Genomic DNA, 25,269 nt, shown 5'->3' on the forward strand with positions numbered 1-25,269 from the left:
GAAACCTTATTGGTGTTCCAGAGAATGAGAGCTCAAGTGACGAGGCAATGGAGGTCAACCAATCGGAGGTCGCTGTTAGACAGCCTGGATTACAAGAGGTTTTTGGAGAAGATGTCGAGACGATTATAGCGACATCTGATGCAAAGGATATCAGTGAGCCTATTATTCAGCCTGATACAGAGCAAAAGTTCAAAGTAGAAGAGGAAGACCTTCCTGAGACATTTTATTCCAAGGACTATTTGTGGAATATGACGTTCGTCCCGTCCAAAGTGCGAAATATTGCTCTTGTCGGTGGTTTGCACTCAGGGAAAACTGCATTTCTAGACCAACTAGTCCATGAAACTCATAACATCAACTACGTTAAAGCGAAAGGCTACGAGCCTTTTCGATACACTGACAATCATACAATAGAAATCAAACGGGGAATCTCCATAAAGACATCTACCATGTCACTATTGATGCCCGATCTCGAACAAAAATCCACCGTTACCCACATTCTTGACGCCCCTGGACACGTTGACTTTGTCGACGAAATGGCTGTCGCAGTAAGACTTGCTGATGTTGCAGTTCTAGTTGTTGACGTGGTTGAAGGTCTGACCAAAGGTTTGCAGCTGGCTCTGGATCATATTTTGCTGACGAACACTCCCTTTTGTCTTAACGTTTCCAAGTTTGAACGCTTGATTTTGGAACTCAGACTACCGCCATTAGACGCCTACTATAAATTTCGCAGCGTTATTCACGAAATAAACGACTATGTTTCGTCATCTAAACACGTCAAAAATGGCAGCTACACACGACAAACGACTCTGTCGCCTGCTCTTGGAAATGTTTGTTTCAGCTCCAGCAACCTCAATATCTGTTTCACTTTGCGAAGTATTGCAAAGAAATACCTTAATAATTCCAAGTTGGATATTGACGCATTTGCTACCAAACTTTGGGGAGACATTTACTATATTGATAGAAAATTTACTGTTAAGCCTCCAGATAAGGCCGCTCATGCCAAATCCAGAAGTTTCATCAAGTTCGTTTTGGAACCGATATATAAGCTGATCACCGCTACTTTGACGAAAAGTCCAAAAGAATTAGAACAATATCTCGAGGAGTCCCATGGAATATCCAGTATTCATCCTTCGAAATTCAAGCTTGATGTCCAACTTCTTTTAAAAGAGGTCTTTTTTGCATTTTTCGGTGGCGTCTGCCCACCGTTTGTCGACCTGATACAGAATATGCCTTCCCCAGAGGACATGAACGTTGATAAGTTCAATTCACTATACAAAGGCAAGGCCACTGATGAACTGCTTTCACATATTGAAAAGTGCGATCCGAACGGCCCAGTCATAGCGTATGTGGCAAAGCTCGTTGACTCAGCTAGTGCCGCCAGGTTCTATGCTCAGGTACGCGTGCTCTCAGGCACACTGAAAACGGGGAATTCGGTTCTGCTACTGGGTGAGAACTACAGCCCCGAATTTACAGACGACATGAAACTGCAAGACGTGCGGCGCGCATTTTTCAGCTGCACGCGCTACAAGATCCCAGTGGAAGGTATTCCAGCAGGATCTATAGGGTTAATATCAGGGCACGACATTGACGTGTTTATCAGCAAAACTGCCACCATTTTCGACCAAAAGCTCAATTCTGCGTCACTCGACATATTCAGGCCATTCGACAAAATATCCAAACCAGTCTTCAAAGTTGCTGTGCAACCTGCAAACCCGTCTGAGCTCTCAAAATTCACCGAAGGCCTAAAAAAGTTGACTAGGTCTTATGTGGGATCAGAGGTTAGAGTTGAGCAAGGAGGCGAGCACGTGATCTTGGGATTCGGGGAGTTGTACTTGGATTGTTTGCTCCACGATTTGCGTCTGTTGTATGCTAAATTGGATATCAAGGTTAGTGATCCTGTGGCCCGATTTTCAGAGACATGTTTGGACATGTCCAAAGTGAAGCTGGTTACCGAATCTGCCAACATGAAAAATAGTCTTACGGTCATAGCGGAGCCTCTGGAAGAGAATATTGCCAGAGACATAGAAGCTGGAGTTCTTGCGCCATCACTTCCCCCTAGGGAGCTTGCCAAGAGGCTCAGAAACGACTATGGGTGGGACGCTTTGGCTGCAAGATCTGTTTGGGCATTTGGTCCTGATGAAACGGGTACGTGTATACTTCTCGAAGACACGCTGCCTGAGGATACAGATAAATCAAGGCTTGCGGAGCTGAAAGAACTGATTATCCAGGGTTTCAAATGGTCTACCAGAGAAGGTCCTCTTTGCGACGAGCCAGTGAGAAATATAAAATTCAGGATTATCGGTGCACAACTATCTACAAACTTTATGGAATCAAACGGAGCACAAATCATTCAGATGTCACGGAAGGCATGCTACGCGGCAATGATGATTGCTACTCCGCGGTTACTCGAACCGGTTTACGAGATTGAAATTTTATGTTTTTCGTCGGTGTTACCAGCGCTGAACAAGCTACTCGATAGAAGAAGAGGCCAAATCACCAACGATAAACCCGTGGAAGGCACTCCGTTATACAAAGTGTATGGTTATATTCCAGTGATCGAGTCTGTGGGACTGGAAACTGATATTCGACTGTACAGTCGGGGCCAAGCAATGTGCCAACTTGTGTTCAGCCACTGGTCCATCATTCCTGGAGATCCACTGGACGAGGACTGTTTCATTCCTGTGCTCAAGCCTGCACCAATCCAGTCCCTGTCGCGCGACTTTACCATGAAAACAAGGAAAATGAAAGGTCTTGATGACGAGCCGTCTATGAAGAAATACGTTACCCACGAAGTCTTTGAAAAATTAAAGAGCGCTGGAATTATATAGACTTGAAGATATTAATATTAGTCACTTATTTGCCCCGTCTGTGTCGTTTGCTCTTTCCTGGCCTTTGAGGCTTCTTGCGGTTCAACTTCGATTCCACCTTCTGTTTCTTGTTACCTCTGCGTCCTTGCTCAGGAGCAGCAGCAACAGCTTCCTCAACTGCGATATTGAATTCTTCCTCATCAATTTCATGATTCTGCTTCTTACGTTTCAGAGACTTGATCTTAGCAAGAGCTTCGGATTTCTCCTTCTGTCTCTTTTGCAGGGTTTCGTTCTGCACTTGCTTACCAAACTTCTTTAATTGTCTCTGTCTTCTGGCCTCTTCTCTAGCCTTCTTTTCAGAAGCTTCTTTGATCAGCTTCACCTTCAGTTGGTCCATATGTGCGTCCGATTTCACCATTTCTGCAAAATAGTCCGGGGGCCTGGTGAAGGGAACGTTTAATGCAAGAAGCTTTTGGCGGGCGATCTTGGCTGCTTCCAGCCCCTGCTTATAAAACGCCAACTCGCGTTCTGTATCGTCGAAAACGTCCTTGACTTGCGTATCCACTCTCTCTGATGACGTAACAGATTGATGTTCATCAAACGGTAATTTATCCCATGGCAATGCAAAACTTGCAAGGCTCTGTTTAAGAGCAGCCACTTTGTTCACGGTAAGCTTTGTGTGCGGCACAACGTCTGCATCTGGCTCCAATTCTGCCTCAGAAAGCGGAATGTCAGACTCCTCTTCGTCCTCGCTGTTAGATTCCTGATCCAACTCCACTTCCTCTTCTTCACTTGCGCTTTCGTTCAGTTTCTCTAAATCTAAGCGGTCGTCTTCTTCCTCTTCCTTCTTGGCCTTGCGCAGAAGCTTTTTCAGTTTGCGCTGCTCCTTTTTACTCAAAGCAGTACTCTCGAATTCCTCTCCCATCCTATGTAAATATTTTCTTGATATAAATTTTTTTTCAATCTTTCCGTTTTGGGTCGCTCGTTCTTTTTAATTTAGTAAACGAAACACCAACGATGGACAAAAGCACCGCTAGATCTAAGTTTTTGGATGTTTTCCCTGAGCTCGTTAGCGATCTCGAGACGGTCACTAAGGAGTATGGTATGCCTCAGGATGCAATTGAATGGTTTAAACGCAATCTGAGCTACAACACCCCCGGTGGGAAACTGAACAGAGGCCTGTCTGTCGTCGACACCTACGCCCTTTTGAAAGGGTATAAGTCCTTTGATGACTTTGAGCCCGAGGAATATAAGAAAACTGCCATTTTGGGGTGGGCTGTTGAGCTGTTGCAAGCATATTTCCTTGTTGCTGACGACATGATGGATAAGTCCATCACTAGAAGAGGTCAGCCCTGCTGGTACAGAGTGGACGGGGTTAATGAGATCGCTATCAACGACTCATTTATGCTTGAGGCTGCCATTTACGTTCTGCTGAAGAAATACTTCAGAAAAGAATCATACTATGTTGATCTACTAGAGCTGTTTCATGAGGTTACGTTCCAAACAGAGCTGGGCCAGCTCTTGGATCTTTTGACCGCACCAGAAGACCATGTGGACCTGTCAAAGTTTTCTTTGAGCAAACACTCCTTCATCGTCACTTTCAAGACGGCATACTATTCATTTTACTTGCCTGTTGCTCTTGCGATGTACATGGCCGGTGTTGCGGACGAGAAGGACCTCAAGCAAGCCCAAGACGTCCTAATTCCTCTTGGCGAATACTTCCAGATCCAGGACGACTACCTGGATTGTTTTGGAAAGCCAGAGGACATTGGAAAGATCGGCACTGATATCCTGGACAACAAATGTTCATGGGTGATCAATACCGCCCTCAAGATTTGTACACCAGAACAAAGAGCCATCTTGGATGAGAACTATGGCCGTAAGGATTCCGCCAAGGAGGCCAAGTGCAAGCAAATCTTCAGAGATCTCAAGATTGACCAGCTATATCTCGAATACGAGGAAAGGATTGCCACTGAGCTGCGCTCCAAAATTGCCAATGTGGACGAGTCTAGAGGTTTCAAGGGTGAGGTCTTAACCTCGTTCTTGAACAAAATTTACAAGAGACAAAAATAGTCGCACTATGTGCACTATTCACACGTAACTCATATATACTCTTCTAATTACTAATGGTACCAGCGGATTCAATTCTCGGAGGAAACTCTTTAGGGAATTTGTCGTCTTTATGTTCACAGATACACCACTCCTCCCTTGGCACGGTGGACATTGCAGCAGCGATGTGCTTCCCGCAGCCCGTCCAGGCGCTCCTATGGCATTTTCCACACTCAACAACCCGACACATTTTTGTGAAGAAATTTGATAACGGACTTTGATTTCTGCAGAGACGGGAAAAAAAAAGTGCTGGAAGGAGAGGATAATTACACCGCCACAATTTTGCGGTCATGTGTGTTTCGCTCACCTGACAAAAAATAAACAACTCCAAAATTAAGTTTAGTTTTCATGTCCAGCGAAGAGGAGCAGAAGGCCAAGCGCATCAAGCTGGAGACCAATCAGTCCCAGGGGTCCTCAGAGAACGCCACTGACGCGGAAAAACCTGTTAGACAGGGTCTTCCCACTATGACCGTTCCTCAAAGCACAACCTTACCTGTGGAACCAACACCGTTGAAACCACCAGCAGGATCAGAAGAGTGGCACACATGGCGCAAAAAGAACCATAAGGAGGTGGAAAAGAGAAGGAGAGAGACGATTAACCAGGGTATTAAAGAATTGCAGGAACTGCTACCAACACAGGACCACAACAAGTCCCAGATTCTAAAGCGTGCTGTTGAGTATATTAAGAGGTTGAAAGAGAACGAGGACTCCAACATTGAAAAGTGGACCTTGGAAAAGCTTATTACCGATCAGGCTGTTAGCGAGCTTGCAAATTCGAACGAGAAACTGAAAGCAGAGCTGGAAAAAACGTACCGCGAAGCGGAGGGCTGGCGCAGAGCGTACAATTCCGTCCAGGAGGAGCTTGCCGAGTTGAAGAAGCAGTTGCAAAAATAAGAGCTTTAGATCTCCACGTCCCTGAGCAGCACACCTTCTACACCCTGTCCAAGCGTTCCAAACACATCCAAGTCGACCCCATCCTCATACACGTTGCCATTGAAGCGGAAAATTGAGGATGAACCGGCATACATGAGATCTCCCTCAACGCCGGACCGGTTGCAAACTACAAGAACCATCTTGTCATGTTTCTTGAAGAATAGTGGCTGGAATCGTATCAGCCAGTATTGAGCAGTTCGCTTGTCTGGTTTTGTGCGATCGTAAGCCTCTTCCGATGAATTCAATATGATGTCATTCGCGGCAGAGCTTTCCATATTGATTTCGAAGGGCAGCTGCTGCTCGAATAATTTTGTATATTTAGCTTGATCTTTCCAGTCTTCGCTCCAGCTTGTGCTCATCCATGCGGTTGGCACTAATATAAGTTGTACTTGTTTTTCAAGACAAAAGTTGGCGAATTCGAATGCCTCAAACGGCGCCTCAAACTTGTAAGGGTTTAGATCCATGCATATGCCAATAGTAGATTTAATTTTGCGGTCATTTATCACAATGTCAAAGGCTTCAAAGCTTGTAGGGGACTCCTTTGCCCCCCATATCTCGTCTGTCTTGTATAGAAATGATTTCCTGTAATTATGAACAAGGGAGCCGTCAGGGCCTATCAGCATGGCAGAATTGTATGTTGTGGAGGAATGTTTTTCTGGATATCCCAATATCGTGTGGCACTTAAGAGACTGCGAGACCTTCTTTGCAAATTCAAAACATCTGCCCCCTCCCTGTTCCTCGAGGTACGGCTCGATCTGCTTGGGCCCGGCAAAGTTGTATCCTGTAAGTGCCAGTTCGGGAAAGATGATAATGTCAGGTTTTTTGCTTCGGATTTGGTCAACAAGCCTCAGAGCTGTAGAAGCATTTTCCTCAAATTTCCCCAGTAACGGGTTCAATTGTATGGCTGCTATTCTCAAGCGCATTGGAGTTTTGGTAAAAAATATTTTTATTACTCACAATATTTAAACCATGCCTGTGCCCGACTTAGTCTTAGATCCAGCCCTTAAACTATGGGTATTATTACCTATTTCTGTGGTGATGGTTCTGGTTGGTATTCTTCGAAGCTATATCTCTGTCTTACTCCAACCAAAAATGAAACTGCAGGACTATAGACTCGTTAGAGAACAACAGCATTTGGCAAGACTACGGACCTACAGACGGAACTACTCTATCTTCTGGACGAAGCAGGAACTTCAGAATAGAATCGATTTTTTCATCTCAGAATACTCTGGCACGAAGTATTTGAAGGAATTGCCTCCTAGCGACCCAAATGAAATCAAGAACCCATTAGCAGATGCCAATTCATCGGACCTCTTGTTGCAAATGGTGAAAAACAATTTCGCCAACTACGTGCCCCAGACCTTGATCATGTGGTGGGTTAACTACTTCTTTAAGGGTTACGTGGTAATGCGTTTGCCATTTAATCTTACCGGCAATTTCAAGAGCATGTTGCAACAAAGTATAGACACAACTGATCTGGACGTCACGTACGTCAGCTCCATTTCCTGGTACTTTGTGAACCTGCTTGGTTTGAAGAGTATATACTCGCTGCTTCTTGATGATGGTGACATTGTGAATCAGCTTATGGCCCAGCAGCAGCAGCAACCAATGGTGCCCCCAATAGCTGGCGCAGGTCCGTCGGCTGACAAACAGTTCAAAGCAGAGCTCGAGAACCTGCAAATAGTGCCTTTCAAGAGCTGCCTTGAGGGCATTGAAAGTCGGTTTGCTGAAAAATGGGGATGATGTATATTCTAAGTTGAGAGTTTCTCTATGAATGCATCTATGTGTTTTTGTCCTTGGGACGGAAATTCCTTTTCGTCAACTGTAAAAGGAGACTTTTTCAGTTCATCTATGATTCGACTAATCTCGTCGGCAGACAGCGGTTTTCTGAGCGAATCAATCCACCATTGAGCTGCAACTGGAGACTTAAATTTGCAATATAGCGAAATGATCAACTTTCTGCAATTATCATCAAAGGGCTCAAACTTGTGTTTTCTCAAGTGGCCTATCAACGAGGTTAACGTCACCGCATTGTCTATGGCAAGCGGCTTATTTGCCAGTCGCCCGTACTGCCTGATGACAGCGGAGTTTATCCCGTTGACCTCTGCATTTGTGTGTTTCAGAAACTCCAGGAACCAAAATAGTTCCTGGATGCTCAGCCATGAGGTAATGTTCTGGACTAAGTTTCTGCTTATGGTGTCAGTTTGATGTTGTAATGCAAGTGCGAGTGGGGCAGCATAGGCCATGAAGACAATTCTGCGGCTGGTGAGGTCGGCATTGATGGAAAGTGCGGTGTCTTTCACAAGTTTTGAATATTTTTCAAGTACAGTTGGCGACGGAACAAGCTGACTTTCGAGCAGGTAGGCGAGCATTTGAGCAGCAAGATGAAACTTCTGATGTTCGATAGAAAACTCGAGCAACCGTATTTGAAGCTCGGGGGTTGCGTCTCTAGGAAAGTCTGTTGAAACATCCAATTTATCCAAGGTATCAATAGCTTGTTGGATGTAGTCGAAATTTTCCAACTTCATAAGCTCCTGAAACAGCACGGCAGTCTCAGATTGATCTATAACCTCAAGAGTCTTCAGACTGTATTGAACCACTTTCTGCTGTGACTCCTGGGGTAATGCTTTGCTCAAAGACAAAAGTCCGCAGATTATATCAAAATGCGAGTATTTTTTCAGCTCCGTGGTTAAATGTTGTATGATCTGATCAATTTCGTAGCTGGACGACATATCTTGAATTATTTCACAAACTTGTGGAGGGAAGGTAATGGCTGGAGAAGCTTCGGGGCTCTGGATGGTGCGGAACTTCCTGCGAGACTGGCCTCCAGTGCGAGTCAAGAAAAGATCCACGAGATCTGTCTCTAGAAATTGGGGGCCTCTGGGAGTCGGTTCTTTCACATTAATCAAATCTCGATATTTTGCTGGTAACTGGTAATGTATACATGTCTGCAGTACGTCGTTGAGGCGAAATCGCACAAATGGATTTCGATAGGTTTCTTTCTCCTCGAGCGAATGAGGAACTGGGATCTTTTCTGGAAGTGTTGGAGCAAACTTGGGTGGTTTCAAGTGAGTGGCAAGCTTAAGAAGCTGTTCTGCACGTGTCAGGTCCGAAGCTGAACGGCTGCCGGTCTTGAATCGACGAATCTGCATCCTTGACCGTGAATACATGTCGAGCGAAAAAAATTGGACGACCGACGCACTGGAAAAAAATTATAATTACTCAGATCGACGTGAACTAATCTCTGGCATGAACATATTCAGGGTTTCTGGCAAACTTTTGAGAAAGTATCTGTGCCTGTTAATGGCTTGGGCCATACTGTCGACTATTGTACCTTATTGGGTTGCCAGCGCCCCGAACGCAGTGAAGTCGCCATATGATTCCTTATACGAACTGAATCAAGCCACAGTGACAGAAAATTCTCTTCGTGATGCCGACGTGATATTTGTCACTGCGCATCCGGACGACGAGTCTATGTTTTTCAGTCCGGTCATTGTTGAGCTTTCAAAGGCCAAATACAACAACGCACTGCATCTAATCTGCTTCTCGGACGGAAACTTTGATGGGCTTGGCGAGATCAGGCAGCAAGAATTGATCCGGGCAGCCAGAATACTGGGATTCCAGACGTACAAGACACTTGACTATATTGATAATATCCACGAAGAATGGGATTTAAGTGCGGTCGCGGCCACTTTGGCCAAAGAATTGAAGGAGCTACCGCTCCACAAATCAGAGCAGATTTTGGTTTCCTTCGATGAAGAAGGTGTCTCTGGACATCCAAACCACAAGTCGTTGTACTATGGTGTCCAAGATTATTCAAAGAAACACAAGCTTAGATTTTTCAAGCTCAAGTCGTGGCCAGTGGCTGCCAAATACAGCGCATTCGTGATTACCAATCTTGAACTGATTGCAAGACTTTTCAAGAACTGCTCTGCAATCCATAGATATTTGCCATCGTTAGTAAAGTACATCCCAGACCAGGGCCAGGCCATCAAGATCTACGCAAACTTCAATTCCTGGTTTCTGAATCTGGCAACCATGACTTACGCTCATTACTCTCAAATTGTCTGGTACAGATGGCTGTGGATTTTCCTCAGCAGATATATGAATTGCAACGAGCTCGAATTAGTTATATAGCATATTTACCAAATACCAAACCCATCTTCGTCTTCATCTTCCAGAATGCGCTGTTCTGCCTTTTTGACAGTCGTGTCGCGGAGATATCTCTGCTGGGACCGCTTAAGCCTAAACAGAAGAGCACTTTCCATTCTCTGGTTCATCGAGAATTTCTTAATAAGCATCTCTGCCTCGTAAAAGTTCCTTCGTTGAACCAATTTCACACGACAAATATTGAGGTATCGCAGCAAGAGACTTTCACGATATGCGGCCTCACTAGCAGAGGTGTTTTTGTGTGCATTAACGGCTAGTTCGTGAATTTGGGGAAGATCTCTCACAAGCGATTCCAAGCTGGAGTACCGTAAACGAACCTTAATCATATCCTTCGATGGAGTCTCCAGCACACTCATCGCGCTCCTCCACAACAGGTCAAATATCTCATGCTGGAGCTCAAACTCTCTTTTATACTTTTCTTCATCGACCCCCTTCTCCCAAAGCTTGGTCTGAATGTCTCTGTAAATATTTGCAGTTGTCACTCCAGAAGCACGAAGCACTCCCGTCCAATACTTTTGGGAATATCGCAGGTCCAGTTGGTATTTTTCGATCAGTTTCATGCAAATAAGCAAACCTTTCATGAATTGTCCATTGTAGGTAAACGCAACAATGATTTTCTCTAGTAGACCAAAAGTTGGATAGAGCGTAGAACCGCGCTCAACGCTCCCATTGGCCTTGCCGCCTATTCCCCATATTTTGTCTATCAAGGACTGAAGGTAGTCTATTTCACCAGCACCTGCAAGACTCAGAATGATCGTTTCATAGAGCTCAATATCTAATTGGAGCCCAGAATTGTTAAGCTCTTGTAGCAGCTGCTGCACGCTGCTACCATGGTGCGGATAAATATAGTTTTTGGGGAGTGGTTCCATTTCCGCCTCTTTGTAATGGTACCGGTTAATGCGCCAAGCTTTTTCATCTGCATGTCCAAGTATCTTGAGTTTATTGATCCACAAGGATTTCGTAAATTGTAGATTCTCTGCTCCCTTTAATATTTTCCCTTCAATTTCAGATATAAGCTTAATAGCCGTAAGGTATCGTAAATTGTGTGCGTGGAAATTAACCATGTTTTCGTAATCTATGGTGGTAAGATCGCAGCTTTCTTGAATTCGGCGAAAAATCTTAGATATAGACGAGTACATTTCCGATTTTGTTTTCAAAACTCGGTCCAGATCCGCGTCCTTACTGATTCTTGAAATATACTGCAGTTCCAAAATATACCATTTGACAACTCTGTCCATTAAGCTTGTCAGACGTTTCACAGCTAAGGACACCTCAAGGGGAGACAGATCTTTCATCAATAGAGTGAAATTGCTGCGCGTTGATGATCTTTTCAAGAACTCGTATAGCTCTCTATCTTTCGGGGAATGCAAGAGATGTCTCAAACGGTTGAGATCTTTCGTGTTTGTTGTGTGTGCACTTGGCTCCAAAGACTTGGATTCCAACAACTCGTATGAAGCAAGCGATGACTGCATGATGGATATAAGGTTGCGCCCTGTATGCTTGAACTTCGGAAATAGCTCAGTTTCCCGGGGTCGAAGGAGCGTTAGATCAAGTCGATCTAGGTAATTCTTCAGAACGCTCATATCATCATAGTTGACGAGGGAGGCCTTCTTATCCTCACCTTTCCTGACCAATCGGAGAGCCCGCGAATAGTTGCGGACAATAACGGGTTTTCGAGGAAACATTGAGCTACTGAAAAACACTGAAAAATATTTGGTATTTTTTTGGACGAAGTTGTACCAAAACCCCACGTCGATAGACGCGTCTATTTGTTTTTATCTAGAACTCATCTAGAACGACACCAATGTTCTGTTCCTTGGCCTTCTCGACCACTTGGGCACCGACTGAGACGTCCATGATACACAGGCCAACAATTTTGGAAATGACAACTTTAGAAGCGGCCATTTTTTCCAGTTGCTCCCGACCCTTTTCAGAATCCGCGTAAAGCTCCGATATCTCAATTAAGGAAGATGCCCCAATATCATTTTGGATAAATTCGCCGGCCTCTTCCAAACAGTGGCCAATCGAGTCAACAAGGATTTTCGTATCTGACGAAAGGGAAAATTTGAGCAGTTCTCCCTCGATCTCGATCATGTGTGGCTTGTACGATCCAATAGCTCCGACAAACACTTTTTCGACAGAGTTATTGACCACGTAGTCTTTGAGAATGGTAGGTTCCGTGCTTGGAATACAGGTGAATATGCATGATGCCTTTTCAAAGAAGCTTTTCAGATCCTTGCTATCAGACTTTGCTCCCTGGAATTTTATCGACGGAAATTCCGACTGGAACTCGCTAGCGATTTCCTCAGCTTTATCAATAGATCTGTTGATAAAAATCACGTTATCGAAGCGTTGAGGGTACAAAATCAAAGCCAATCTCGTGTGCCATCTTCCTTGAGCACCGACTCCGACGCAAATGAGTGTTTCCTTAAAAGCTCCAACAGATCCAATAGGGAAAGTTTTGACCAGAGCAAGACTGGTGCAAAGCGCAGTTCTAAAAGCAGTCAAGGTAGCAGCGTTAAGAATACCAGTGGGAAAACCGACTTCCTTGTCCAATATCGTAGTCACCCCTGTAAACCCCCGTTTGGAACCTGTTAAAGCTTTCATTCCAACAATCTTGCCGGTCGAAGCCATAAACAGATGCGTTGCATAGGGAGTAGTTGTAACTATTCTCGGGGGAATTAAGGAATGGTCGTTCTGGTAGTCGATCAGAGAATTTGCAAGCACCGTCTGGAATTCCTGGATTTGTGGAGCTTTCAGTCCGTATAACAGTTGTTTTATAAGCTTATCGCTGAGAATGATCATTTTCGATAAAGCCTCTAAAAATTCTTTTTCACCAAGATAAAATAATCGGGCTCAATTTTCCGGTTTCGCAAATATCTGATTTCAGGTGAATGCGACGCGAATTCGTAACCTTTTGAAAAGTACAGTTTTTTCGCTCCTTCGTTACTGCTGAAGACTGTGAGCGAAAGCCCTTCCAATTTGCCGAAATCTTGGGTGTATGCAGGATCCGAATTGACAAGTCCCACGATGTGGTCCAACATCCCCAATAGCTTTGTGCCCAGTCCCAAACGTCGGTAGTTTTTCACGATCTGTACTTCGTAGATGTACAGTACATGACATTCATTGTCTTCGACCGCTTTGATGGAAACAAACCCTACAAACTCTGTATCGTGATGAAGTAAAAGATACACCAATCCAGGGTCACACATCTCTTCCGATTTCATTCTTTTCCAGTGTTTTCCAAATACACAGGCCAGTGTAGCACCCAGGTTCTCGTTAACAAGGGACAAACATTGGCTCCGTTGGATTCGTGGGAGATCATCAACAAGTATGGGAGAAACATTGATCTCGATGGTCTTTTGATCCTTTTCGATCGAGATGGGCTTGTCAAAAAAGCTTTCCACAATCTTGTACAGTGCCTCTCCCTCTTTTTGTTCTTGATCTTCGGGCATTTCCTGGAATCTAAACCTAAAAAACTGCGCTATGTTGTATATCCATTCCCTGCAACTAGCAGGCATGATTTTTCGTGGCAATGCTAAAAAAAATAAACGTCTTGGATTGTTTTCTGACTCACCAGTATGTTCGATATCACTAAGATTGCACGTCCCAACATCCTCAAGCTGGAGCCCTACCGCTGTGCACGAGACGATTATAAGATTGGTGTTCTTTTGGACGCCAACGAGAATACTCATGGACCCTCTGTGCCGGACTTGACCGACAAAGAGACCGCTTTGGAGTTGAACAGATATCCCGACCCACATCAAGAGCAACTTAAGCAGCAGATATGCGACTTTAGAAACTCAGAGGCCTCGTTGAGTTCCGCATCTGTGAAACTTCCTATGGTGGCTGGCCAGAAAACGCCTCTGAATGTGTCGAATTTGTGTCTTGGTGTCGGCTCTGACGAATCCATCGATGCTCTTATCAGATGTGTAGTTGCGCCGGGAAAAGAAAAATTGTTGATATGTCCGCCAACCTACGGAATGTACAGTATATGTGCGGTTGTCAACGATGTTGAAATTGTCAAGGTGCCCTTGAATCTGGAAACCTTTCAAATTCAGCCAGACCTGATTTTGGACCAGCTAGAGAAAGATGTATCAATTAAACTGGTTTACATCACGTCTCCAGGCAACCCGACCGGGGTCCAGATAAAACCTGCGCTACTTGAGGAACTGCTTAGTAAGGTGCAGCAATCTACATGGAACGGATTGATAGTGGTTGACGAAGCTTACATCGACTTCTGCGAAGTTGGCAGCTCTGTATCTGTTCTCGTCAACAAATTCCCTAATCTTGTTGTCCTTCAGACCCTGTCGAAGGCTTTTGGGCTTGCTGGTATACGTCTGGGTATTTGTTTCTCGACTCCCGAGGTTTCTCGGTTGCTCAACTCTATGAAGTACCCTTACAACATCAGCAATCTGACAAGCTCCGTTGCTTTGAGAGCAACTTCGAAAGACGCTCTTGTCAAGATGCGACAAAGAGTTGATCTTATTAAAGAGCAGAGACAGATTGTTGTCGATGAGCTGGCCAAGCTACCTGGAGTGGGAAGAAATATTGGAGGCTTGGACTCCAATTTCGTTCTCATGGAGATTCTCAATAAAGAAGGCGAGCCAGACAACCAGATCGCGAACAAAGTCTACCTCACGCTTGCCGAGCAAAGAAACGTGGTGGTGAGATTTAGAGGCAATGAGCTGGGTTGCAAGGGCTGTTTAAGAATCACCATTGGAACGAAAGAAGAAAACGAAACCTTGATCACCCAATTGAAGGAGGTGTTGCAAGAAGTTAGAGAACAGTAGATTCACCAGTGACGTATATACAGTTATACAAACCGTTACTGCAGAGCCTCTCTGGCAAAATTTGGTAGCACGAATGAAGCCTTGTGGATGTCGCTGCTGTAGTACTTGTACAATTTTCTTTCAGTCTCCTCATCGACGCTTCTCAATGGCTTCGTGACGTCAACTTTCGGGTCCTTGGAGCACACCATAAACCCAATTTGGCCCGATGGATAGGTTGGAATAGTGCAGTAGGCGTACTCGACAACAGGGAACACATCCTTACACGTCTTCTTGAGGTCCTTGATGATGTTCAAATGGAGCCAGATGCTCTCTGCCTGAGTCGAGATCACGCCCTTTTCTGTCAATGCCTCTTTCAAGAGCTCGAAGTATGGCTTCTGAAAAAGCGACTCGGCTGGTCCTTCAGGGTCCGAAGAGTCAGTGATAATCACATCGAAGCAGTTCTTGTAGTCGTTAAGGAATTTGAAACCATCTCCAATATGCACTCTGACCTTTGGATGAGAATACGATTTGGACATCTCAGGAAGATACTTCTTGGACACCGCAATGACATCCTCGTCAATGTCACATAAAACCGCCTCTTCGACACATTCGTGCTTGACAACCTCTCTCAAAACACCTCCATCTCCACCTCCAATAACAAGCACTTTCTTAGGGTTTGGGTGCGAGTTGAGTGCAAGATGAGCAATCATCTCCTGGTATGAGAACTCGTCTCTCTCCGTGGCTTGAATAGCACCGTCCAGGACCAAAACATTACCATAATTTGAAGACTCAAAAACCAGCACGTCCTGGTACTTTGATTTTTGAGAGTAGAGGATTTTGTTCACTTTCAGTGACATGGCCTCACCAGGCCACATAGTGTCACTAACTTCGGCGAACCAGCCATCTTTGATCATTGGATGAGAGAGCTCAGACATGGTGAAAAAATTGAAAAATTATTCAACAGGAGTTAATTTTTATAGTATTAGGGAAGACTTTCCAAAATCGCCGGTACTGCCAGTTTCAAAAGAGAATTGAGCATGTTAGGTATACAGAAACGTAGTTCCAGGTGCTGTGAGGCGAAATTGAGCTACTGTTGTCCCAACACATTGGTTCAGCGGATCAATACTGAATGGGTTACCCGGCCAAGTATGAGCGCGGCAATCGCCTAGTAAATCCAAAACCAGGAATTTGAGAGTTTATCGGTGCCAGGTGTAACTGATAGGAATAGTCACGGATGACGACGGGCTATCGAAAAGCGACTTCTGCCGCCTCCTGCTCAAGCATTCTACGCTACTTCCAGTGACTTGCTTTTCCCAGCAACTTTTCATATTAATTGGCCCCGAAAATCGCCTCTTTAAGAGTTCATATCTTCTGCGCAACCCTATGGAATACGATGGAAGCAAGAACCGCATAAATTCTGTCCTATCAAATTTTTTTTTCGTCATTTTTTTCTTGTTGACAAGCTTCCACTGCTCATATGCCTAGGGAACTGGCTTTCAGATTCAACAGACCCGCCAAACCCAGATAAAAAGTAGAGCTAGTATATTCATTGTTTGGGTTTCAATTCTATTCAACATGGCACCATCAATTTATTCCGAATTCATCAACCACGATCTATCCGTCTCCTTGGATTCGACCAACGCCTTTGAAGGCCCGGAAAAGCTGCTTGAGATCTGGTTCTGTGAGACCGAGGCCTCCGTTGGATCGGTTTTCCGTAAGGGAACACTTCGGGATCTTCCTTTAGAAGGAGTCCAAGAAATGCTGGATCTAGTCAATTGCAAAATCCTGTCCAAGATAGCAACCAAGGACATGGACGCGTATCTGCTATCCGAGTCATCGTTGTTTGTTTTTCCTCACAAAATGATTTTGAAGACTTGCGGGACTACCACTACACTGTTCTGCCTTTCGAAACTCCTGGAAATGGTGGTGGAGAACTGTGAGTATATCTACGATAATTTCAAGTCCATCTACAAAGTTTTCTATTCAAGAAGGAGCTTCATGTTCCCGCACAAACAAAATGAGATCCATCGCAACTGGAACAATGAGCTGAAGTGGCTGAGCAAGTATTTTTCAGCCTCGAAAGCAAAATCATACATTGTCGGAGATTTGTCCAAAGACCATTGGTATCTCTACTTGAACGGAGAGGCCGATGACAGCAGCTCATCGCCAAAAGACTCGAAAGAAATTGGATATCCTTTGTCTCCATGCATCAGCAATGGTGCCGGCACCTCCAATGATGAGACATTCGAGTTGCTTATGACCGAGCTGGATCCTGTGTCCAGTGACATGTTCCAGCTGTCGAAACATCAGAACGAGTGTCCTGAAATGGACCCTGCCACTCAGGATTACGGGCACTTGCTCGGTCAAAAAATGATGTCCCGTAGCGGACTAGATAAGATCTTCAATGGCTATGCGCACATTAAACATGATGCGTATGCATTTTCCCCATGCGGATTCTCGTCTAACAGCATCCTGGATAATGATTACTATTATACTCTCCACATCACCCCTGAATCTGGCTGGTCATATGCATCGTTTGAGACCAATTACCCTGGCAAGGCCAGATGCGACCTGCTCAAAGAGGTGGTACGGATCCTGCGTCCGGGCAAGTTCTGTGTGGTTTACGTTGAGGAGCAGGACGGCAATAAAAATGAAGGGGTGGAATCACTGAAAACGGCCACTGTTCCGGGATACAAGAGAGTGGACAAGATCTTCTACGACCTCAAGTTCCACTACGGTCTACTTTATTTGTACTTTGAAAAAATATAGAGAAAAAACGCAACGACACCTTGCACCTGTTGTACCCAACCAGCATTCCGGTGGAGAACCTTGGAATCTTGCGGAAATCGATTTTACTCCTCGCACCAGAGTCGGTGTTTTTCCTCTCTTCTGAGCAATCAGAAACGAGTCGTGTACAGTACTAAAGTTGGCGTGTGCGATCGAAAGGGCTAACATGGTCGAACGAGTCCGCTCGCCAGAGCGCAACTTTGGCCATATCCGCACAGCTTCTCTACAGCATCACCTATCAAAAACATACAGCTTTGCACTTTATAACGCGCACTCCAACACACTGCCCACATAATCCTACATACGTCTGCATGCAGAGAGTAAAGCCATCAAGTGCATACGCATACTTAGATTAATTCTTTCAGCAGGAAAAATAAAATAGTAAAGGTAAAAACAATCCTTCTAAAGATTGAGTCAAGCCCCATGTCGTCTGAATCTCACAATAATCCTTCTTCCACCCCGACGAACAACCAATCGTCTACAGGGCCACAACACTCAAACGTTATCCCGTCCATCTCCTCCTCAAGCAATACACCCCAAACAGTGCCATCCCAGTACTCCCAGTACTCTGTCCCCCATTACCAGTACTCCCAATACTCCGGATACGGCCAACCCCAATCCCAATCCACCAGACCATATGACTATTCAATGGCTAACTCGGCTTATTCTCAACCTCAGTCGACTCCGTCCGCTGCAGCACAACAACAGTACGGCTTGCCATTGTATCCAACACAATTCTCCTACTCTCACCACCCACAGGAGAATGATTACCACCAGCCTGGCCACCAGCAGGCCCAGCAGGCCCAGCAGTATATGCAGCCATATTCTTCCACGTCCTACTCGAGCTACTACCCACAACAAGGTTACCAGGCACAACCTCAGGCCACAGGCACGACACAACAGGCTGGGTATGCCTCTTCCTACAGAAACTACCCTTCTTCGTCGTACCCGCTGTACGGTGCGTATCCGCGACCGGGGTCTACGTCCACCAGTCTGCCGCCTCCGCCGAGCACGGGTGTGAATTCGTCATCGAAGCCTAACGCGGCTACCGGCGCGTCTTCCCACTCCAGGAACAGTTCTGTGAACTATCCGCCAGTGAGCCCCTCTGTGGGCCAGATCCAGCCTCCTGGAATTCGTCCAAAGATCACAACCACCATGTGGGAAGACGAAAAAACCTTGTGCTACCAGGTTGAAGCCAACGGTGTGAGTGTTGTCCGCAGGGCTGATAACAGCATGATAAACGGCACCAAACTGCTGAACGTCGCCAAGATGACCAGAGGACGCAGAGACGGAATTCTCAAGTCGGAAAAGACCAGACATGTCGTCAAGATCGGTTCGATGCATCTGAAAGGTGTGTGGATCCCATTCGATAGAGCCCTGGCCATGGCCGAAAGAGAAGGAATTATTGATTTGCTCTATCCGTTGTTTGTCAAGGACATAGAGAAAGTGATCCAACAGGGCACGCCAACCAGCCAAGTCGGACAACTCTCGCTGTCGTCCAAGCCGTCGGTTTCTTCGGGACCAACAGCCTCCTCCAACACTTCTGGGCTTTCCGCTAACCAGTCTGGCTACTCATACGCAACCGCCTCCCAACAACCAGGATCCAACTACTACTACAATGGCTACTACGGCCAACAACAGCCGCAATCATCATCCGTCACCGCTCCGCAGTCCCAATATCAAACCGGGTATCAGTATCCTGGGGCACCTTCAGGCCAGGGGTCTGATGAAAAATAATTGTGTGTGTACTTATTTCATTTTTGCCGTATCTAGCCCGATATCTAGTATAGATTGTATTATCACCATGGTTTGTCAGTCTAGCCAAAGAGACTCTGCTGGTGCAGAAGCACGCAGTCGCCTCCTCTCTCTGGGTCGAGTCCAAACTTATAAAAGAACCCTTCGCTAGTGATCACCATGATGTGCACTAATTTTTTGTTCACCAGGTCTTCAGACGTCTCAGTAATCGAGTTGGCATCATCTTTCAGGTACACGCTGGGAATCAAATCGTCCCAAATCTTGCTTCCAACTCCAACAACGGTTTTTGTCTCCTTGGAGGCAGGCACTTTCAGCGATGCAAAATGCCGGTTCGGCTCCAAGATAGAGGAGAACTTTGGAGGCAGATAAGTGCCCATTTTCTCTGCAGCTTTTCGGCCTAGACTTTGCGACGTGCGACGAAGCATTCTAGCAACTGACTTCCGAGAATTGTCCACCAGAGGCTCCTTCAGTTTGTCTGTCATCGACTCCGAGCTGTGGAAAGAGCCAGTAGAAGAGGACGATCTACCACGCTGTAACGACACTGGCACGTGGGCATCATCTTCGAGATCTTCGTCCTCGTCTCCATCCAAGTCTTCCTCGTCTTCGTTCAGCTCCTCGTCCTCATCGGAGCTGGTGTGCTGGTTGTGCGGATATATATCTGGCGACGTCTCCAAAGGATTCGGAACTTGGGCTTTCGTAAGTCTGGCTTTTTTGTTAGCTGACTTTATCGTGTTTGCAGCCTCTTCCTCGCCCAGACGGAAAATATGAACAGTTTCTGTAGCTGAACTTGCAATCACAAATCTATTGTCAGGACTGAAAGCCAACGAATATATTTTTGTTGGATACGTTCCTCTTCGGAATTGATACAGTTTGATACCTGTCGCCACAGAAAACACCCTTATTATGGTGCCCTTGTCGCTCGCTGTGGCAAGGAGTAAGCCGTCTTTGCTTAGGGCTATTGCCGCTAATGATGTCCTGTGTGCCTCGATGACACTTGTGGGCTGTAGAGTTTTGGCGTCGAAGATTATCACATCCCCGTTCCTCACCGTCTGGGGGTTTGAATGTAAAGTTACTTCTGTCTGCGGGTTAGGGGCCAGCTTTTGTGGAGACGGATAAGCAAGGTAGTTGTTTTCGCTTGAAGGAGACAATGCAATCAGGCCGTTAGGGTTGGATGGAGTCTCAATGGTGTGTAGTAAGCGCATATTGTTGATATCGTAGATGTAGATTGTTTCTTCGAGGAGGACCACCAGTCGTTCACGATTGAGTTTCACAGCTAAAATGGCCCCGGGGAATGTCAGTTCGCAAATTGTTGTTTGTCTTTTGGTGTTGATGATCTTCAGTCTTCGGGGAGATAGTGAATGTTGTTCGCCCATTCCTACTATCGCGAGCAGGGAGGAACTGAAAAGCATCTCGACTATTCCAATACTACCGTCAGATTTAGAGTAACACTGTCCAAATGGCTCGCAATTGTAGATTTTATAGCCGTTCGAATATCCTACTGACACACACGAGAAGTCCTGGTTGAAATTGGCGAAGTTTATGTTGTCGTTTTTGCGCGGCTTGTGCTCGGTCACGTAACTGGCTGCCACCTCGTGGGCTGCTGTGGCGGCTTCGAATGCAAGCGGGTTTGGAGAGGCCATCTTGAGATAGTTTCCTGAGCGAGATGAATTGAAATCAAACGAAGTTGCCCAAATTGTTTGGAGCAATTTATTATAACAAATAAACTAAACGTGCCCTTGTAAAATGCGTTGTTCGCCAGAAAGACGTTTAAAATTTAGATGCTATTAACATGGTGTAAGGGGGCAATATTTTTTAATTACTACTCTATATAAGGAACTAGCATATCAACAGTCATCTTCGGGTCTTTGGTGCTCTGATATCCTATGAGTGGTCTGTTTGATCCTCTTGGTCCTCTTGAGAGGCCTCACAACCATGGTTGCTCTCCCAAGTTTCTGGATCTAGTCAATCAGTTATTTGTGCCTTTAAATGATCCTGGGCAAGGGCACCTTGCAAAATATCAATCGCGGGTCACTATCGAGAAGTTTTTTCGAAATTACAGGACAGTTGTGGGGAATGACATTCTTCCTGTTGCGCGGCTCGCTTTAGCGGCCAAAGACAAAACCAGGGTCTACATGACGAAAGAGACTCGACTGGGATTTATAATTTGTCGCATCATGCGAATTTCGAAGGAAAATGAGGATTATAAGAAGATTGCCGGTTGGAAAAAAATAGGCTTCAACAAGCTCCAATCCTCCCTTAAGTTTGCAGATCTGCTCAGCAACATAATTAGTAAACGTCGCATTGACAAGATGACGGCACAATTGACCGTTGATGATGTGAACGCCTATCTCGATAAGCTGCACGAGCTGGCTGATTCTGATACCGATAGCAAAGCCAAAGTGTTTGAGGAGATCTTAGACAAGATGAACAATATCGAGCTTCGATTTTTCTTTAGAATTGTGCTGAAAATTAACCCTATTCGGCGCGACAAGCTGTTCATGTACTGTTGGCATCCGGACTCATTGGACGTCTTCGATGTGACACACGATCTAAAGTATGTGTTTTGGGGTCTTACAGACCCTAAAATAAGACTTGAATCTAAAGGAAAACACTCAAGACCCATGTATCCCTTCACTCCTCAGAGAGCAAAACGAATACACCTCGATTACGATTTGGTAGCACAGAAATTCTCGGGGCATTTTCTAATTGAAGAAAAGTACAATGGTGAAAGAATTCAGTTACACGTCGAAAAAACCCCAAATGGATATGATTACAGGTTTTTCAGCAGAAATGCCATTGACTACTCCCTTATTTATGGTAGATCTTCCGATCCGAGCTCAACAGGAAGCATCTCGCCGTTTCTGAAAGACGCTCTAGTTGACGGTGTGCAAAGTTGTATTCTTGATGGAGAAATGGTCAGCTATGATCCTGTGAAAGATATGACACTTCCAATGTCAACCCTCAAACCGACGGCTCTCAAAGACCCCAAGTCCCAGGAGAAAGATGACCCTCGTCCAATGTACATGGTCTTTGATATTCTTCATTTAAACGGGTGCTCGTTGGAGGACTATAAGTTGATAGATCGCAAGAAGGCTCTTGAAAGAGTCATGAAAACAGTTCGCCACCGTGTTGAGGTGGTGCCCTATGAGCTCAAAAGCACGGGACAAGATATCGAAAATAGTCTGAAGCTAGCTATACGTAAAGACCTTGAAGGCTTGGTGTTGAAGGATCCCAACTCAAGATACGAGATTGGAAATTACACAACAGAGACATGGATCAAAGTCAAGCCCGAATATCTGCACGAGTTTGGTGAAAATCTTGATCTTGTTATCGTTGGACAGATACCAGCAGCAAAGACAACTTACATATGCGCGTTACGCGATTCTGAAACCAGCGAAAGTTTCAGTACGCTCTGCGGAGTCTCGAACGGACTCTCTGTTGATGAATACCGCAAAATACAGCAGAAGACGGCTGGGAAGTGGCATCAATGGGATAAGGAACAACCAACAAATGTTAAATTTGGAAAGAAGAAACCCTTGATGTGGATTGACCCAAAAGAGTCTGTGGTGATCGAAGTGAAGTCAAGTTCAATCAGCGTGCAAGCGGAGAACAATTATGCCACCGGCTCCACATTGTACGCTGCGTACTGTACCAAGATCAGAGAAGACAAAACGTGGGAGACGGCAGATACGCTGGAGACGTATCAGAACTCTAAGCTAGAACGCGATTATGAGGCTAGTCACACGTTGGCCAAAAAAAGAAAATTTGCTAGCACTAAAAAGGACGATATCCTTCAGCGGATCAACCGAGGCTACAGGAGCAATGTAGATCCTTCCAATCAATTATTCAAAAATTACGTTTTCTGCATAATGACGGATTGCATGTTCAGAGGTGAACTTTTGAAGAAAACCGAGTTGGGCCAGATTTTACAAACTTACGGTGGAACTGTTGTAAGAAATCCCAACACCATACTTGGTCCTGAGCAAAAGCTGATTATATTGGCGGATAAGGTCACAATGGACGTCCTAGAGCTCCAACAAACTTATAACATATTTAAGGCGAAATGGTGCGATGATTCCATCCTTATGAATCGTCTAGTCAATTTAGAGCCCTCGCATATTACGGCAGCAGATCCCGAGCTTTGGCAACGTTCGAAGTGCAACATTGATAGGTATGGAGATAGCATTTGTGTTGATTTCACCGTGCAGAGTTTTACAGAACTCGTCGAGAGAAACTACAAGGAAGGCATAGCATCGAGTCCAAGTGATAGCCCCGAATCCAGTGAGATAACCCAACTTTTTGTTTTCCATGGTGTGCGCTTTCACCTGCTATGGAGAAACGAGAATAGGTACAGGATGTACAGGAACATGGTAATAGCCGGAGGAGGAAGAATAGCTGACGATTGGAGGGACGCCGAGTATATTGTCGCGGTAGATCCCTACGAGGCAATAGCCAAAGAACTGGAAAGTGATTTGAAGGACAATTTCTGCCGCACTGTTGATGCCTCTTTTGTCCTTGATTCTTTTAAACAAGGAGTGCTAGTTGATCCTGAGGACTACAGAATTGATGTTGGCCACTCCTCGCACCCCGAATAAATCAAAATAATTCAGCTCTTTTGAATAATGATTGGAGAAAAACAAATGGTGAGAAAACACGCGCTTGCCAATGCATTGTTGCATAGACAACTGAAGCGTAGCATTTCGATCCATCAGGCTTCCAACATTGTTATAGATAAGAGACAGCCTGACGTCTCGCCAGTTTCCAGCAATATCTCCGAGCTTTCCTCAGATAGTTACCAATTGCCTACCGAGGCTGTCTTTGACACGATAGGACATGACCAATCTACTCTTTCTCTTACTGTTCCGCCTTCTGTGCCGGTCCATGTGAAGCGTGGATCATTGATGGCGCTTTTCACTGCCACGGAGACGAAGGCTAGCATGAAAGATATTGTTCAATCGAGATTGGAAGTGCAGGAGCCATTGAAACGATTTGCCTATGGTGGGCACACATTTCTTTATCAAAGACTAATATCCACTGTTCCTTTGACCTTGTTGGTTTCTGCCTACAACAGCACCTCGCTCGTTCGCAGATCGAAAACTTCCAAGACCTTCTGTAATTTGTCACTAGATGGGTCTGTGGACTGGGCTCTGTTTAGTCCTGACTCTGTACAAGCATACAGTGGAAACTCGCTGACCATTACTAGCCAAAAGCTCCCTAGGTCCGTCTCAAAAGCCGGGGTGCGAAAATTTGGCCTTCCCAAAAATTCAACCCCTGGTCTTGCGGGATTGTTTTCTTCTGGATACAAGCACGTTTCAGGGCGAGGTTATGTCTCCTTAGTTGGAGAGGGCTCTATATTCAAGTTGAATCTTGATGAAGACGAAGAAGTTCTTGTCAGAAAGGACAATTTGTTTGCGGCCTCCGTAACCCAAACACAAGACTTAGCGGACGGTTACTTTGTCTCTCAAACTTTGGACAAGCAATTACAAGCTGAACCAGAGGTCAAAGTGAGTCATACACAACAAGAGGAAAGCGTTTTTTCTAAGGTCAAAGAATTCGTTTCCAAGGGTTGGGGTTACCTCCATCGTAGACAGCAGTCTTTGTTTGATACGATCATTGGTAACGGAAGCTATATCAATGTTAGAGGCCCTCGCATCTTGCTGATACAGGCCAACACAGGCGAAGATCGATACGTCGTCGGAAGCCGAAGCTCGGTCTCATCTGTGGAGAAATATATTAAAAAGGGCGGTTTTTCTCAGCCATTGAGATCCTCTGAAGACTACATGAGCTATGCCACGGTCAAAGATGGACGTGTTGAGTTCCGAAACACTCCGAACTTTGACGAGACGGTAGCCAAAATTGAATTGAAGCGACAAGACAAGGCTGTGTAAATTGTAGATAAAGGCAAAAGAAAAAAAATGAAAGCATTAATTTAAGGT

At 45.2% G+C, this 25,269-nt stretch overlaps 17 protein-coding genes across 17 annotated transcripts; 10 read left to right on the plus strand and 7 right to left on the minus strand.

Annotated features, from left to right (window-relative positions):
• Positions 1-31: 31 nt before the first annotated feature.
• OGAPODRAFT_17092 (uncharacterized protein) lies at positions 32-3,723 on the plus strand. The gene has a single exon (XM_018354878.1). The coding sequence runs from the start codon at positions 48-50 to the stop codon at positions 2,826-2,828; it is 2,781 nt and encodes a 926-aa protein (XP_018209125.1). The 5' UTR covers positions 32-47; the 3' UTR covers positions 2,829-3,723.
• On the minus strand, positions 32-3,732 carry OGAPODRAFT_83285 (uncharacterized protein; the record flags this gene model as incomplete). The annotated part of the gene is made up of 1 exon (XM_018356689.1): positions 32-3,732. One exon carries the CDS (start codon positions 3,730-3,732, stop codon positions 2,854-2,856), a length of 879 nt encoding a protein of 292 aa, XP_018209126.1. The 3' UTR covers positions 32-2,853.
• A 62-nt stretch (positions 3,733-3,794) lies between these two features.
• OGAPODRAFT_17093 (uncharacterized protein) lies at positions 3,795-5,085 on the plus strand. Its single transcript, XM_018354879.1, has one exon. The coding sequence runs from the start codon at positions 3,825-3,827 to the stop codon at positions 4,878-4,880; it is 1,056 nt and encodes a 351-aa protein (XP_018209127.1). The 5' UTR covers positions 3,795-3,824; the 3' UTR covers positions 4,881-5,085.
• Positions 5,086-5,264: 179 nt separating this feature from the next.
• Positions 5,265-6,596, plus strand: OGAPODRAFT_77561 (uncharacterized protein; the record flags this gene model as incomplete). The annotated part of the gene is made up of 1 exon (XM_018356345.1): positions 5,265-6,596. The coding sequence occupies one exon, from the start codon at positions 5,265-5,267 to the stop codon at positions 5,808-5,810; it is 546 nt and encodes a 181-aa protein (XP_018209128.1). The 3' UTR covers positions 5,811-6,596.
• OGAPODRAFT_89901 (uncharacterized protein) lies at positions 5,283-6,772 on the minus strand (the record flags this gene model as incomplete). The annotated part of the gene is made up of 1 exon (XM_018356948.1): positions 5,283-6,772. One exon carries the CDS (start codon positions 6,770-6,772, stop codon positions 5,816-5,818), a length of 957 nt encoding a protein of 318 aa, XP_018209129.1. The 3' UTR covers positions 5,283-5,815.
• Positions 6,773-6,818: 46 nt separating this feature from the next.
• On the plus strand, positions 6,819-8,939 carry OGAPODRAFT_102115 (uncharacterized protein; the record flags this gene model as incomplete). The annotated part of the gene is made up of 1 exon (XM_018353091.1): positions 6,819-8,939. One exon carries the CDS (start codon positions 6,819-6,821, stop codon positions 7,590-7,592), a length of 774 nt encoding a protein of 257 aa, XP_018209130.1. The 3' UTR covers positions 7,593-8,939.
• On the minus strand, positions 6,839-8,939 carry OGAPODRAFT_17094 (uncharacterized protein). Its single transcript, XM_018354880.1, has one exon. It carries the CDS (start codon positions 8,579-8,581, stop codon positions 7,601-7,603), a length of 981 nt encoding a protein of 326 aa, XP_018209131.1. The 5' UTR covers positions 8,582-8,939; the 3' UTR covers positions 6,839-7,600.
• A 174-nt stretch (positions 8,940-9,113) lies between these two features.
• On the plus strand, positions 9,114-10,002 carry OGAPODRAFT_17095 (uncharacterized protein). Its single transcript, XM_018354881.1, has one exon. The coding sequence runs from the start codon at positions 9,153-9,155 to the stop codon at positions 9,984-9,986; it is 834 nt and encodes a 277-aa protein (XP_018209132.1). The 5' UTR covers positions 9,114-9,152; the 3' UTR covers positions 9,987-10,002.
• OGAPODRAFT_17096 (uncharacterized protein) lies at positions 9,965-11,628 on the minus strand. Its single transcript, XM_018354882.1, has one exon. It carries the CDS (start codon positions 11,600-11,602, stop codon positions 9,992-9,994), a length of 1,611 nt encoding a protein of 536 aa, XP_018209133.1. The 5' UTR covers positions 11,603-11,628; the 3' UTR covers positions 9,965-9,991.
• Positions 11,629-11,723: 95 nt separating this feature from the next.
• Positions 11,724-13,518, minus strand: OGAPODRAFT_17097 (uncharacterized protein). Its single transcript, XM_018354883.1, has one exon. The coding sequence runs from the start codon at positions 12,822-12,824 to the stop codon at positions 11,799-11,801; it is 1,026 nt and encodes a 341-aa protein (XP_018209134.1). The 5' UTR covers positions 12,825-13,518; the 3' UTR covers positions 11,724-11,798.
• An 82-nt stretch (positions 13,519-13,600) lies between these two features.
• Positions 13,601-15,706, plus strand: OGAPODRAFT_102119 (uncharacterized protein; the record flags this gene model as incomplete). The annotated part of the gene is made up of 1 exon (XM_018353092.1): positions 13,601-15,706. One exon carries the CDS (start codon positions 13,601-13,603, stop codon positions 14,810-14,812), a length of 1,212 nt encoding a protein of 403 aa, XP_018209135.1. The 3' UTR covers positions 14,813-15,706.
• On the minus strand, positions 13,622-15,726 carry OGAPODRAFT_102122 (uncharacterized protein; the record flags this gene model as incomplete). The annotated part of the gene is made up of 1 exon (XM_018353093.1): positions 13,622-15,726. The coding sequence occupies one exon, from the start codon at positions 15,724-15,726 to the stop codon at positions 14,848-14,850; it is 879 nt and encodes a 292-aa protein (XP_018209136.1). The 3' UTR covers positions 13,622-14,847.
• Positions 15,727-16,286: 560 nt separating this feature from the next.
• Positions 16,287-17,745, plus strand: OGAPODRAFT_17098 (uncharacterized protein). The gene has a single exon (XM_018354884.1). The coding sequence runs from the start codon at positions 16,367-16,369 to the stop codon at positions 17,558-17,560; it is 1,194 nt and encodes a 397-aa protein (XP_018209137.1). The 5' UTR covers positions 16,287-16,366; the 3' UTR covers positions 17,561-17,745.
• A 256-nt stretch (positions 17,746-18,001) lies between these two features.
• On the plus strand, positions 18,002-19,342 carry OGAPODRAFT_95241 (uncharacterized protein; the record flags this gene model as incomplete). The annotated part of the gene is made up of 1 exon (XM_018357704.1): positions 18,002-19,342. One exon carries the CDS (start codon positions 18,002-18,004, stop codon positions 19,313-19,315), a length of 1,314 nt encoding a protein of 437 aa, XP_018209138.1. The 3' UTR covers positions 19,316-19,342.
• OGAPODRAFT_17099 (uncharacterized protein) lies at positions 19,327-21,064 on the minus strand. Its single transcript, XM_018354885.1, has one exon. It carries the CDS (start codon positions 20,971-20,973, stop codon positions 19,396-19,398), a length of 1,578 nt encoding a protein of 525 aa, XP_018209139.1. The 5' UTR covers positions 20,974-21,064; the 3' UTR covers positions 19,327-19,395.
• Positions 21,065-21,225: 161 nt separating this feature from the next.
• On the plus strand, positions 21,226-23,520 carry OGAPODRAFT_38367 (uncharacterized protein; the record flags this gene model as incomplete). The annotated part of the gene is made up of 1 exon (XM_018355359.1): positions 21,226-23,520. A coding segment is annotated over one exon (2,295 nt), but the record flags the coding sequence as incomplete, so codon positions are not given.
• On the plus strand, positions 22,376-25,249 carry OGAPODRAFT_17100 (uncharacterized protein). Its single transcript, XM_018354886.1, has one exon. The coding sequence runs from the start codon at positions 23,956-23,958 to the stop codon at positions 25,219-25,221; it is 1,266 nt and encodes a 421-aa protein (XP_018209141.1). The 5' UTR covers positions 22,376-23,955; the 3' UTR covers positions 25,222-25,249.
• The last annotated feature ends 20 nt before the right edge of the window (positions 25,250-25,269 follow it).

This window comes from Ogataea polymorpha (genome assembly GCF_001664045.1).
Source record: "Ogataea polymorpha strain NCYC 495 leu1.1 chromosome Unknown OGAPOscaffold_6, whole genome shotgun sequence".
Lineage (NCBI taxonomy): Eukaryota > Fungi > Ascomycota > Pichiomycetes > Pichiales > Pichiaceae > Ogataea > Ogataea polymorpha.